Genomic DNA, 15,125 nt, shown 5'->3' on the forward strand with positions numbered 1-15,125 from the left:
AACTATTTATATACATTGGTTAATGATTATTAAATAATTTATAATAACATTGTAGAATATCTAAGAATAATTTAATCATTATTTAAAGCACATTAAAACATTATTTATACTCGAGTTTGTTCATTATTAAATAATGTCATTTAAATTGTAGGAAATCATTTGTAAATGATTTATAAAGTGGTATAAATTGAGTTTTTTCGTGGTTATAGGACATCTCTTTAAACATGTATTAAGACTTCATAAATCATGTATTAAATCTTTGTTCTAGTCCAAGGCATGAACAACAAACCATTTCTAAGCAATTATTACATATTTAAAAATTATCTGCAGATCATTATTTCCACATGATCAATTTTACTATGTTTAACATATGCTTTGTAAAACATTCCTAAAATATCTATAAATCCTTAGTACATGTTATTATGTGCCCTATAGTAAAGTGAAGACAGTTCATCATTTACAACTGTCTGTTAATGTGTTTGTTCATGTTTAACATATGCTTTGTAAAACATTCCTAAAATATCTATACATCCTTAGTACATGTTATTATGTGCCCTATAGTAAAGTGAAGACAGTTCATCATTTACAACTGTCTGTTAATGTGACTTTCTCCTTACCTGTTGCAAACTACCTGGCTTTCATGAATGCAGACACCAAACAATTACTTGAATTATCTTTCATGTTTAATAAATGATTCGTAAGACATTCGTAAAGAGTATGTTGACCATTTACAAACGTTATCATGTGCCTTGTTGTAAAGTGAAGACTATGCATTATTATTTCATGTTTAACAATGATTAGTAAAACATGTGACATCAAAAAGTGGCAGAAGTAACGTTATAGAGTATAAAAGTATAAAACAATTTATTAAGATATAAAATGTAACACCTCTTGGACATAGCACACACACTAACATTTAAACAAAGACATTCATCACAACAGAATCACAGAGTAGCAGCTTGGAGCCTCTGCAGTCACCACCTCCCAGTGCAAGTTAGCTTTAGCTGCTAAGCTAAACTGCTAAGCATGGAGGACATTACTAGCCTACACAGCAAAACAAACATTGTGGAGCCAAACGGCCACCATCAAAATACCCCCTGGTCATAATGCTACTTCAGGTCTGTAAGATTAGCCATCTTATATTACCTCAATCACCTGCAACAAGACAGTTAAAACACATAAAACATGAATTGGACATATTTCTGTCCAGTCTGCAACTGCATCACTGTTCACTTCCTCCCTAGTAGACTACTACAGGTGTAATGCAGGTAATCAGTGTGTTGCCAGATTTTGCAAAAGAAACAAGCGGCCAGGTCTATGAAAACAAGCCCAAAAGAAGCAACTAGGCTCAGGCCCATGATAACGTCTTCAAATGGTTTACATACTCTTTACGAATGTCTTACGCATCATTTGCTAAACATGAAAAAAACTCCCTAAAAAACTACATTTATACCACTATATGAATAATTTCCAAATGATTTCCTACACATTAAATTACATTATTTAATGATGAACAAAATGTTGTATAAACAATGTTTTAATTGTTACATATGTTAATATGTATGATTCTTAAATGTTCTACAATATTATTATTAACCAATGTATATAATAGTTTGTCTATGATTAGTTCTTTAACTACAAATAGCTTGTATATATTATATAACATCAGTTACAACTGATTTAATAATCATTTACAGATGAATATAAATGGCTTATTCATGAATAGTTCACTACTTACTAATACCTTATAAATGATTTGTAACCGTAGTTATAAACGTTTTAGTAATCATTTACAAATGTCAAAAAACAGGTTGTTAATGATTTGTTAATAGTCTACAAACTGCTTACAAACGTTTATAAATGCTTTATAACGGGTCATTATTGTAAAGTGCTACCAAAATATATATACATAAAAAAAAAAAAACATTTAAATGCTTCTTTTTCTTTTTTGAAAAAATCATACTGTGGCGGCCAGATTTAAAGGGGAATTTTGGACTAAAGTTTTCTTACCTTTTCTATGACGTTATGATATCTTAGGATGAATGGTACAGTAGAACATTTTCATAACTCCACCCCTGAGCCGCCACAGCTTAAAAGGTGCGCGGATAGGCCTTAGGTTAGATCACATATTTTAATAGCTTTTTTTTTCTTTTTTTTTGGTGAGATCTGACGTTCATAGTGACAGAACACTGTCCCCAAAAAAAAAAAAAAAAAAAAAAAACTGAAGTCTCGCTAGACGAGATTGAAATCTCGAGATTTCAATCTCGTCTAGCGAGACTTCTGTTTTTTTTTTTTTTTTTTTTTTTTGGTTGCATAGTGTTCTGTCACTATGAACGTCAGATCTCACCAAAAAAATAATTTAAAAAAGCTATTAAAATATGTGATCTAACCTAAGGCCTATCCGCGCACCTTTTAAGCTGTGGCGGCTCAGGGGGGGAGTTATGAAAATTTTCTACTGTACCATTCATCCTAAGATATCATAACGTCATAGAAAAGGTAAGAAAACTTTAGTCCAAAATTCTCCTTTAAGGGGTGGCGGCCCGCCACTGCTTAATGCATATAGGGGAAACACTGATATGTTCCCCATGTAAAGAGACATCTGTTTCATGTTTCTGTTCTCACATCACATCATGACTGATGTCTGGAACCCTGCTGTTATTGTTGCCATTTTGTCATCGCTTAGTGTGTGTGTGTGTGTGTGTGTGTGTGTGTGTGTGTGTGTGTGTGTGTGTGTGTGTGTGTGTGTGTGTGTGTGTGTGTGTGTGTGTGTGTGTGTGTGTGTGTGTGTGTGTGTGTGTGAGATACATTTGAAAAGTATCGCTAGATGTTCAACCTTTTATTCACTGGGATGGTTTAGAGTGTGGGATAGCACCGCAGATTTATGCATGTTTTTTAGGGGTTTTAGTAGCGCCTGGAGGTGGTTGTCACTTCCATAGCCACCGCTTCCATAGCCACCACCATAGCCGAATCCTCCTCCACCACCGCCGGAGCTAGAACTGGAGAAACCTGTGAATGAAGAAAAGAGAAGTTAGTCAATTTCATAGTTGATTGGGTTGTAAAGGTTTGTTTAATGTTCACGTTATTTTTTTATTCTCTGGTGATGATTGGTGATAAATAATCAGTGTTGGAAAAGTTACTCAAAACCAGTAATATATTACTTACTACATATTACTTGTTTAAAAAGTAATATCTTTACTTTACATATTACTCCCTGCCAAAAGTAACTAGTTACTTTACTTTACTTTTTTTTTCTCGCCCCCAGTAATTGCATCCTTTCTCCCTAAAAGTCTGACTTGGCATTTTCAACTTTAGCAGTTTTTTTTTCTCTTTTCTGCAGCCTATGTTGTAAAATCCTCATTGTTAATTTAACTCTAAAAAGTGTTCTGTACACATGACATGATGGGTCCATTTGGTTCCATTTGTACACTAATTTGAATTAAATGAACACTAAGACTTTTACTGTGTATGAATTCATAACTTACAGACTCAGTACAGAGTTTTAGCACAGTACAGTGCTTTCATCTTACATCATCAGTGCTTTCATCTTACAGCAGGAGCAAAAGGTCCAGACAGGAAGAGATTAAGTTCTTCCAGCTAAACTAGTTTTTTGTGTGTCAACTTTAAGAGTTGTGGTTTCCATTAAGGTGAACAGGTACTGTACTAGCTATCTTGATGACAAAGTCATGAAGGGCATGGTAGGATTGAAAGGAATGCAGTGTCATAATAGTTTGATGCAAAGGTGCCTAACTTTGATCAGAGGTGAGGAGAAGGGTAAAGGGATACAAGATCCTCTCAGCACGTACCAGCAGGCTGAGGAACAGTTTCTTCCCACAGGCCATCAGGCTGTTAAATGACAGTGGAAAATGAAATGTGCAATAACTGTACTCTGCACTATGCACTTTCCTTAAACTGATTTGCCTGTGTTTGTTTATTTATTGCTTATGAGCGTTTTTAGGTTGTTTTATCATGTTTATTCGTTTTATTATTGGAGCTTCTGAGCGTAAGTTTTTCACATGTATGTACCTGTGCATCTAAGTGACAATAAAAGTGAATCTGAATCTGAATCTGAGGTCTGATGGTGAGGCTCTGGATCAAGGGTTTCCATGGATTATGATTGTGCAGTGTTACTACGTTATTATTAGCATTATTGGACACTTTGAAACGCTTTCTCTCAACTGACATAAATGAAATGTACTTGTCCAGTTCTGCCCTCCTTTGCCTCGGTGCTCCTTCTCAACAGAAGACATGCCTTCTGTTTTTGCTCTTTTCCTGCACAATTTTTCACATGTGGTCACTCACATTACCGTTGACTTTAATTGTTTCATTGTCTGGCACACCTCATACACTCTATTAATCCATTGTCTTAAAAAATATAAATACTAGTATCCCACAAGGATTGAACGGATGATTTGACATTTTCGGGGAATCTTGTTGTCTTGTTGTCCTCATATGATGCAATCATGTACGGGTACAACATACAATACCACAAGTCTCCTGCAACATATTAATGAGAATGTCATCCCGACACTTTATGAGTCACCAACATTATTACATTTTTTTTTTTAAAGATTCATTTGTGTATTTTAGAATATGTTTTTACATTATAATGAAACATATGTAGGCTATATATATTTTTCTTTAAAAACAAAAAGGAAAAAAAGAGTGCCACGGACATAGACAAGTCTTGCCAAAGACATGTTTGTCTGTACGGATATGTTGATGATCCTGCAAACTTTGGAAGCCTACCTTAGCCAATCAGGATGGAAATCGGACAGATCCGTGTTGATCACGTGACTATAGAGATACTGTGTACTGATTTGCATGACGTTTGGATAAAATCTGTAGGAGTAATTTGGGTCAGAGGTTCTGAATTGGCATCGAGGGACTGTGTGTGCACAGTTTCGCAGCGAGCGGGCCAACGGACACACGGACAGGACACACACACGGACGGACAGGGGGTAAAACATACTCTCTCGCCATGCCTTTCGGCCTGGCGGAGACGATAACACTCCACAATCATAATCCATGGTAACCCTCCATCCACAGCCTAGGATCTCCTCCAACCTAAAAGTTCGCTCACGTCTGATCAAAGTTAGGTGCCTTCGCATTAAACTATTGTGACACTGCATTCAATTACAATCCTGGCATGCCCCATTTTATCCTTGATGTTTCCGTGAGAAGCATTTAAGACATCCAACATACTACATTTCTGGTGTGAAATAGCATGAGGGACACCCACAAAAAGACTACCCCAAAAATCGGCGCGCGCATATGTGCCCTTTCGTGGACATTTTGAGCACCTGCCCCTTCAGCACTCTCTGCACGGCCCTGCAATGGGACCAAAAACGACACAGGATCAAATAAACACACTCAAGCCCAAAGTACCACCAAGGCTCGTGAAAAAAAGTAATAACTTACTTTTGGAAAAAAGTCAAAGTAATATTACTCAAAACGTGAAAGTAATTAGTTACTTTACTAGTTACTGGAAAAAAGTAATAATATTACTTTAAGTTACATATTACTTAGGTTACTTTCCAACACTGTAAATAATGATGTTAACACATTGGGTGCCAGCATTTTTTCATAACAACTTACCGTGGGTGCCAGCATTCTCCCCATTGACTGCGCTTTGCTGTTTAAAGCTCTAGACTCTATGACGAGCAAATCCACGTAAAAAAAAGCATCCATTCATGTAGCGCGATGACCCTGGCTACATCCTGGAATGATAACATTTCACTCGCGAGTTACAACGGGGGGGGGGGATCGCGCATCGAGCATGACCGGTTTTCCCCACCGGAAACAGATTCTGAGATATAGGCGTTTTAAAGAAGGAAATAGACAGGAAGCGGATGGGGAGCCATGTTTTTGTTTGCGGTGATCTATTTGGCCTATCCTTCTCAGGATCACAATGGGTACTCCCAGAGCTGCTCCAGCCCCTCCCTGTGTGGAAAAAAACAAAAAGACCACCCACCTTGTCTCCTCTCCTTCCAGCAGTTTCCTGTAGGTGGCGATCTCGATGTCCAGGGCCAGCTTGACGTTCATCAGCTCCTGGTACTCGCGCACTTGGCGGGCCATGTCCTGCTTGGCTCTCTGGAGAGCATCCTCCAGGTCCTTGATGCGGAGCCTGGCGTCTCTCACTGCCATCTCTCCACGTTCCTCAGCCTCAGCGATCTGAGCCTCGAGGTTAGCCCTCTGTTTGCACACAAATGACAGTGGAATTAACCCCCTGCTGCCTTTTACAAATGAGTTCACGCTGATTCCATGCGTCATTCGCTAACAATGGGTTGAGACTGGTCAACTCAAAGAGGTTCTATAATAATGTATGCCTACCTGTCCCTTGACCGCTTCGATCTCGTTCTGAAGACGGGCGATCATACGGTTCAACTCTGAGATCTCGGACTTGGTTTGCCGCAGGTCATCGCCATACTGTCCAGCCGTTGTCTGAATCTCCTCAACCTGGCGTAGACAAATAAAATAGACATGGAAAGTGTTGGAAAAAGTTGGAAAGCATTTTCTTTTTTTACAGAAAAAACACAGTCTCTTAATACTGTTAAAACCATTTAGTTTTGATATCTCTTCTGTTTTGTCCCTTGCTCACCTTGGTCTTGTACCACTGTTCTGCATCAGCTTTGCTACGGTTGGCGATGTCCTCATACTGAGCGCGCACTTCAGCCACGATGGAGTCCATGTCCAGGTTGCGGCTGTTGTCCATCTCCACGACGACCGAGGTGTCCTTGATCTGACTTTGAAGCTCACGCAGCTCCTACACAAGCAATTGATGTTTTACAATTTGTCTTCGTTTATCGATTTGTACTGCAGTTGCATGGACGGTGATGTCTCAAATTCAACAGACATATGACTATGTCTAGTTTTATGTACTAGTACGTACAGCCTCGTAGACGGCCCTGAGGAAGTTGATCTCATCTTGAAGAGCATCACACTTGGCCTCCAATTCCACCTTGTTCATGTATGCGCCATCGACATCCTGCAAGAGAATTTATGACAATTATAAAAAAAAATATGTAAGTAACCATGTAGTTTAGTTTCTTTCATACTGGCGGGAGGGTCTTGCTCCATTCCTCATCCTTACCTTCTTCAGCAGCACAAACTCATTCTCGACTGATGCACGTTTGTTGATTTCAACTTCATACCTATTCAAAACACAAGGGACCCACTTAGCATGCTCGCTATCTGGCCATCATAAAAAAAACGTTTTATTTCATTCTTTACATTCACAATTTCACGCCATCAAGTCTCACTTGTTTTTGAAGTCTTCGACCAGGCCCTGCATGTTCCACAGCTCTCCCTCCAGGTTCATCTTCTCGTTGCCCAGCCCGTCCAGCTGTCTGCGCAGGTTGGAGATGTAGGCCTCAAACATGCTGTCGATGTTGGAGCGGGTGGAGGTCTGTCCCTGCAGCAGGTTCCATTTGGTCTCCAGCATTTTGTTCTGCTGCTCCAGGAAGCGTACCTATAAGAGAGGAGAGGAGAGAGAGAGAGGGGACATTGTCAGTTTGTCACACGGCAAACACTTGTCATTCTAAAATAAAAGTTTGGTAGGTTGAAGCAGTAAAGGCAGAGGAATGAACAGAGTAGTTGTACGGTGTTGAGTGTGACTTTTCATTTCCTTTTCTTTATGGCCTTGAACTTCAATGGAGATGAAGGGCGTGTCAGATGGTGGTATGCTCCTGTGTTAACTTTGAACGAGAGCAGCAGAACACCGAAAAAAGACCACACCTTTACCTTCATAGCTTCATAGATAGCATCATAGGCAGGGGTGCACATAGCTGGTGCGCAGGTGCGCATGCGTCGCCAAAATAACTTCTGCGCGGCACATCAGACGACGCGAGGTTCTTTTGCGTACTAACAGCTGGGACAGGAATTTCAAAGCTTTTATTTTTTAGCAAAACTAAAAAATAAAAGCCTGGAGATCGAGGCTAGGAATTTACTTCCTGAAGCCACACTCACACATGCACGGTGATGCACGCCCATACACAATACACACCCATGGGGAGGAGGCGCATGCTGCACTGCACGTGATTGTGTGAGTGTGGCCTCGAATCCTGACACAGTCAGTCACGCGTCTCGCAAGCAGCAAGCTGCTGGCTGTGTTGCAGGCACTCGATGATGAACGCACCGTGATGGTGCAAAATATGCCGTGAACGTCCCAATCTGGTGGATAAAAGCAGGGCAGCACAGGGCACCAACCTTGGGGAGGGCACCAAACGGCGAGAAGATTTTTTTTTTAGCCGCTACAACATTGAAACGCATCGGTGAACCACCTACCCCCCCCCCCATTGACAAAACAGCACCGGGGGGCACCGGACCTTTTATTTACCATTTATTTTGTGCGCACCAAGTAACATCTCCAGGTGCTCTTCTGAGAACTAGACCAAATGTGCACCCCTGATCATAGGGATGGGCTTTCTGGACAGCCACACCCTGTCCACAACAAGCTATACACAAAGTGTGTATAGCTTTAAAAAATGCACCTATCTCCTGTCTGGCTTTGACTCACCTCACATGCTACACTGAGCTCCGAAGGCCACTTTATGTATTTTTTTATACAACAATGTGCTAAATAAACTAAACTAAACTAAACAAGAATGAATGGGAACTGACCTTGTCGATGAAGGAGGCGAAGCGGTTGTTCAAGCCCTTGATCTGGTCCTTCTCATGGGTGCGGACTGCCGAGATGTTGGGGTCGATCTCCAGGTTCAGTGGGGCCAGCAGGCTGTGGTTGACTGTGACACATGTGATGGGCACGATACCGCCACCCATACCGCCATAGCCACCCATACCACCACCCATACCACCGCCATAGCCACCACCCATACCACCACCCATACCAATACCACCAGCCATACCACCAAAGCTTGCAGAAGTAATTCTGGTGCTTGCAGTAGATCTCCTACCAGCAAAGCTTGCAGAAGCAGATCTGACACTGAAACCTGTGGTGGCGCGTAGCAGCGCCGCACTTTGTACCTGCATGACGGATTTGGAACAGTGGCTCATGGTCAGCCCAGGATTGTTGACTGTGTTGCAGGAGGAGGACAGAGGCTGAGTGAGCTTCAAAAGGAGAGTCAAGATCCTCTGAGTGTAGTCCTGCTGACGCCGCCTGCTTTTATGGTTGCACAGAGCTGGGAGGAGGGTGGGCGGGGCTTCCACCTGGAAGGGCAACATTTTAACCACTTCATCCTGCACTCACACTTTCTCTGTCTATCCTCCTCCTCCCACCCCTACCCCTACCCCGGCCTCAGCCTCGGCCCTGCCAGGCTGTGGCTGGCAGGAGTGGCCAGGCCTGTAAAACAGGTAGTGAAGGGCTTGTCGAGAGATAAGTTCTGACACACCCTGCCTCAGGTCTGGCTGTAGGGGTAGAAAAGTTGAATTAAAATATTTAGAAAAAAAACTAAAACTAAACCTGATATAGTACAGTATATTAAACTGACTGAAATGGGCACCTTTTGTCATTTCATTGTTGCTTGTCGCAATAGAGGTAGCAAGAATCATGTTGCAGGCAGCCAAAGAGGTTTCCACACAATGACATGCTTAATCATATTATTTCCACACAAAGAAATGTTTGAAATTATTTCATAATGAGCAGCAATGACAAATAACAACATTTTAATTCAAGATTTTAACACACCTGGATTTGGGCTACACTTGAAAATCAATCCCAAGATAATTTTCTCTTCAGCTAGTAAAGGACAGAGTGAAGGTACATTCATTTTTATTCTTATCTAAGTCAGTTCTATATATCTATATATTTATATACTGTATATTCTATGTATCGTCGCGACTCGCTGAGTGTCAGGCAGAAACCTCGTAGCTCTAAATAAAAATGTTGTATGTTTTATCTTCAATTAATGCCCCAAGAGCAGTGGTGTAAAGTAACTTAACTACTGTACTTAATTTAATGTTTAGGTATTTTTACTTTGTGGAGTATTTCCAATTTTCAATACTTTTACTTCTGCTCCACTTATATCTCAGAGGCAGGTTGTTAATGATTTGTTAATAGTCTACAAACTGCTTATAAACGTTTATAAACGTTTGTGATACTGTTAAAACCATTTAGTTTTGATATCTCTTCTGTTTTGTCCCTTGCTCACCTTGGTCTTGTACCACTGTTCTGCATCAGCTTTGCTACGGTTGGCGATGTCCTCATACTGAGCGCGCACTTCAGCCACGATGGAGTCCATGTCCAGGTTGCGGCTGTTGTCCATCTCCACGACGACCGAGGTGTCCTTGATCTGACTTTGAAGCTCACGCAGCTCCTACACAAGCAATTGATGTTTTACAATTTGTCTTCGTTTATCGATTTGTACTGCAGTTGCATGGACGGTGATGTCTCAAATTCAACAGACATATGACTATGTCTAGTTTTATGTACTAGTACGTACAGCCTCGTAGACGGCCCTGAGGAAGTTGATCTCATCTTGAAGAGCATCACACTTGGCCTCCAATTCCACCTTGTTCATGTATGCGCCATCGACATCCTGCAAGAGAATTTATGACAATTATAAAAAAAAATATGTAAGTAACCATGTAGTTTAGTTTCTTTCATACTGGCGGGAGGGTCTTGCTCCATTCCTCATCCTTACCTTCTTCAGCAGCACAAACTCATTCTCGACTGATGCACGTTTGTTGATTTCAACTTCATACCTATTCAAAACACAAGGGACCCACTTAGCATGCTCGCTATCTGGCCATCATAAAAAAAACGTTTTATTTCATTCTTTACATTCACAATTTCACGCCATCAAGTCTCACTTGTTTTTGAAGTCTTCGACCAGGCCCTGCATGTTCCACAGCTCTCCCTCCAGGTTCATCTTCTCGTTGCCCAGCCCGTCCAGCTGTCTGCGCAGGTTGGAGATGTAGGCCTCAAACATGCTGTCGATGTTGGAGCGGGTGGAGGTCTGTCCCTGCAGCAGGTTCCATTTGGTCTCCAGCATTTTGTTCTGCTGCTCCAGGAAGCGTACCTATAAGAGAGGAGAGGAGAGAGAAAGAGGACATTGTCAGTTTGTCACACGGCAAACACTTGTCATTCTAAAATAAAAGTTTGGTAGGTTGAAGCAGTAAAGGCAGAGGAATGAACAGAGTAGTTGTACGGTGTTGAGTGTGACTTTTCATTTCCTTTTCTTTATGGCCTTGAACTTCAATGGAGATGAAGGGCGTGTCAGATGGTGGTATGCTCCTGTGTTAACTTTGAACGAGAGCAGCAGAACACCGAAAAAAGACCACACCTTTACCTTCATAGCTTCATAGATAGCATCATAGGCAGGGGTGCACATAGCTGGTGCGCAGGTGCGCATGCGTCGACAAAATAACTTCTGCGCGGCACATCAGACGACGCGAGGTTCTTTTGCGTACTAACAGCTGGGACAGGAATTTCAAAGCTTTTATTTTTTAGCAAAACTAAAAAATAAAAGCCTGGAGATCGAGGCTAGGAATTTACTTCCTGAAGCCACACTCACACATGCACGGTGATGCACGCCCATACACAATACACACCCATGGGGAGGAGGCGCATGCTGCACTGCACGTGATTGTGTGAGTGTGGCCTCGAATCCTGACACAGTCAGTCACGCGTCTCGCAAGCAGCAAGCTGCTGGCTGTGTTGCAGGCACTCGTCACCGATGATGAACGCACCGTGATGGTGCAAAATATGCCGTGAACGTCCCAATCTGGTGGATAAAAGCAGGGCAGCACAGGGCACCAACCTTGGGGAGGGCACCAAACGGCGAGAAGATTTTTTTTTTAGCCGCTACAACATTGAAACGCATCGGTGAACCACCTACCCCCCCCCCCATTGACAAAACAGCACCGGGGGGCACCGGACCTTTTATTTACCATTTATTTTGTGCGCACCAAGTAACATCTCCAGGTGCTCTTCTGAGAACTAGACCAAAAAAGTTATGAGCACCCCTGATCATAGGGATGGGCTTTCTGGACAGCCACACCCTGTCCACAACCGCCATGGGAAATGCCGTGTGTATAGCTTTAAAAAATGCACCTATCTCCTGTCTGGCTTTGACTCACCTCACATGCTACACTGAGCTCCGAAGGCCACTTTATGTATTTTTTTATACAACAATGTGCTAAATAAACTAAACTAAACTAAACTAAACAAGAATGAATGGGAACTGACCTTGTCGATGAAGGAGGCGAAGCGGTTGTTCAAGCCCTTGATCTGGTCCTTCTCATGGGTGCGGACTGCCGAGATGTTGGGGTCGATCTCCAGGTTCAGTGGGGCCAGCAGGCTGTGGTTGACTGTGACACATGTGATGGGCACGATACCGCCACCCATACCGCCATAGCCACCCATACCACCACCCATACCACCGCCATAGCCACCACCCATACCACCACCCATACCAATACCACCAGCCATACCACCAAAGCTTGCAGAAGTAATTCTGGTGCTTGCAGTAGATCTCCTACCAGCAAAGCTTGCAGAAGCAGATCTGACACTGAAACCTGTGGTGGCGCGTAGCAGCGCCGCACTTTGTACCTGCATGACGGATTTGGAACAGTGGCTCATGGTCAGCCCAGGATTGTTGACTGTGTTGCAGGAGGAGGACAGAGGCTGAGTGAGCTTCAAAAGGAGAGTCAAGATCCTCTGAGTGTAGTCCTGCTGACGCCGCCTGCTTTTATGGTTGCACAGAGCTGGGAGGAGGGTGGGCGGGGCTTCCACCTGGAAGAGCAACATTTTAACCACTTCATCCTGCACTCACACTTTCTCTGTCTATCCTCCTCCTCCCACCCCTACCCCTACCCCGGCCTCAGCCTCGGCCCTGCCAGGCTGTGGCTGGCAGGAGTGGCCAGGCCTGTAAAACAGGTAGTGAAGGGCTTGTCGAGAGATAAGTTCTGACACACCCTGCCTCAGGTCTGGCTGTAGGGGTAGAAAAGTTGAATTAAAATATTTAGAAAAAAAACTAAAACTAAACCTGATATAGTACAGTATATTAAACTGACTGAAATGGGCACCTTTTGTCATTTCATTGTTGCTTGTCGCAATAGAGGTAGCAAGAATCATGTTGCAGGCAGCCAAAGAGGTTTCCACACAATGACATGCTTAATCATATTATTTCCACACAAAGAAATGTTTGAAATTATTTCATAATGAGCAGCAATGACAAATAACAACATTCTAATTCAAGATTTTAACACACCTGGATTTGGGCTACACTTGAAAATCAATCCCAAGATTATTTTCTCTTCAGCTAGTAAAGGACAGAGTGAAGGTACATTCATTTTTATTCTTATCTAAGTCAGTTCTATATATCTATATATTTATATACTGTATATTCTATGTATCGTCGCGACTCGCTGAGTGTCAGGCAGAAACCTCGTAGCTCTAAATAAAAATGTTGTATGTTTTATCTTCAATTAATGCCCCAAGAGCGGTGGTGTAAAGTAACTTAACTACTGTACTTAATTAAAATGTTTAGGTATTTTTACTTTGTGGAGTATTTCCAATTTTCAATACTTTTACTTCTGCTCCACTTATATCTCAGAGGCAGGTTGTTAATGATTTGTTAATAGTCTACAAACTGCTTATAAACGTTTATAAATGCTTCATAACGGGTAATTATTGTAAAGTGCTACCTAATTATAAAGCATTTATAAATGTTTATAAGCAGTTTGTAGACTATTAACAAATCATTAACAACCTGTTTGTTGACATTCGTAAATGATTACTAAAACCTTTATAACTACAGTTACAAATCATTTATAAGGTATTAGTAAGTAGTGAACTATTCATGAATAAGCCATTTATATACATCTGTAAATGATTATTAAATCATTTGTAACTGATGTTATAATATATACAAGGTATTTGTAGATAAAAAAAAACTAATCGACAAACTCTTTATATACATTGGTTAATGATTATGAAATCATTTATAATAACATTGTAGAACATTTAAGAATAATTTAAACATTATTTAAAACACATTAAAACATTATTTTTATATTTTGCTCATCATTAAATAATGTAATTTAAATTGTAGGAAATCATTTGGAAATGATTCATATAGTGGTATAAATTGAGTTTTTTAGGGAGTTTTTTTTTCATGTTTAGCAAATGATGCGTAAGACATTCGTAAAGAGTATGTAAACCATTTGCAGACGTTATCATGGGCCTGAGCCTAGTTGCTTCTTTTGGGCTTGTTTTCATAGACCTGGCCGCTTGTTTCTTTTGCAAAATCTGGCAACACATTGATTACCTGCATTACACCTGCAGTAGCCTACTAGGGAGGAAGTGAACAGTGATGCAGTTGCAGACTGGACAGAAATATGTCTAATTCATGTTTTATGTGTTTTGACTGTCTTGTTGCAGGTGATCGAGGTAACATAAAATGGCTAATCTTACACACATGAAGTAGCATTATGACCAGGGGGTATTTTGATGGTGGCCGTTTGTATCCACAATGTTTGTTTTAATGTGTAGGCTAGTAATGTCCTCCATGCTTAGCAGTTTAGCTTAGCAGCTAAAGCTAACTTGCACTGGGAGGTGGTGACTGCAGAGGCTCCAACCTGCTACTCTGTGATTCTGTTGTGATGAATTTCTTTGTGTAAATGTCAGTGTGTGTGCTGTGGCCAAGAGTTGCTACATTTTATATCTTAATAAATTGTTTTATACTTTTATACTCTATAACGTTACTTCTGCCACTTTTTGATCTCACATGTTTTACTAATCATTGTTAAACATGAAATAATAATGCATAGTCTTCACTTTACAACAAGGCCCATGATAACGTTTGCAAATGGTCTACATACTCTTTACGAGTGTCTTACGAATCATTTATTAAACATGAAAGATAATTCTAGTAATTGTTTGGTGTCTGCATTCATGAAAGCCAGGAAGTTTGCAACAGGTAAGGAGAAAGTCACATTAATAGACAGTTGTAAATGATGAACTGTCTTCACTTTACTATAGGGCACATAATAACATGTAATAAGGATTTATAGATATTTTAGGAATGTTTTACAAAGCATATGTTAGACATGAACAAACACATTAACAGACAGTTGTAAATGATGAACTGTCTTCACTTCACTATAGGGCACATAATAACATGTACTAAGGATTTATAGATTTTTGTCTCCGCCAGGCCGAAGGC

At 40.9% G+C, this 15,125-nt stretch overlaps 1 protein-coding gene across 1 annotated transcript; it reads right to left on the reverse strand.

Annotated features, from left to right (window-relative positions):
* Positions 1 to 2,683: 2,683 nt before the first annotated feature.
* Positions 2,684 to 12,682, reverse strand: LOC308077211 (uncharacterized protein). The gene is made up of 13 exons (XM_080417821.1): positions 12,146 to 12,682; positions 10,768 to 10,976; positions 10,599 to 10,659; positions 10,398 to 10,493; positions 10,107 to 10,271; positions 8,620 to 9,165; positions 7,260 to 7,468; positions 7,091 to 7,151; positions 6,890 to 6,985; positions 6,599 to 6,763; positions 6,331 to 6,456; positions 5,972 to 6,192; positions 2,684 to 3,006 (listed from the first exon to the last, which is right to left on the reverse strand). The coding sequence occupies exons 1-13, from the start codon at positions 12,536 to 12,538 to the stop codon at positions 2,991 to 2,993; spliced, it is 2,364 nt and encodes a 787-aa protein (XP_080273947.1). The 5' UTR covers positions 12,539 to 12,682; the 3' UTR covers positions 2,684 to 2,990.
* Positions 12,683 to 15,125: the final 2,443 nt, after the last annotated feature.

The sequence above is a fragment of the Gymnoscopelus braueri genome, assembly GCF_963280865.1.
Source record: "Gymnoscopelus braueri genome assembly, chromosome: 21".
In the NCBI taxonomy this organism is placed as follows: Eukaryota; Metazoa; Chordata; class Actinopteri; order Myctophiformes; family Myctophidae; genus Gymnoscopelus; species Gymnoscopelus braueri.

Bases quoted from the DNA above. Each gene is read 5' to 3' on its own strand.
- LOC308077211 (XM_080417821.1), bottom strand. From the start codon at position 12,538: ATGAGCCACTGTTCCAAATCCGTCATGCAGGTACAAAGTGCGGCGCTG. The intron at 9,166-10,106 runs GTGAGCAAGGGA...TTGCCCTTCCAG, and splicing joins AACAGTGGTACAAGACCAAG to GTGGAAGCCCCGCCCACCCT. The intron at 6,457-6,598 runs GTGAGCAAGGGA...TGTCTACGCCAG, and splicing joins AACAGTGGTACAAGACCAAG to GTTGAGGAGATTCAGACAAC.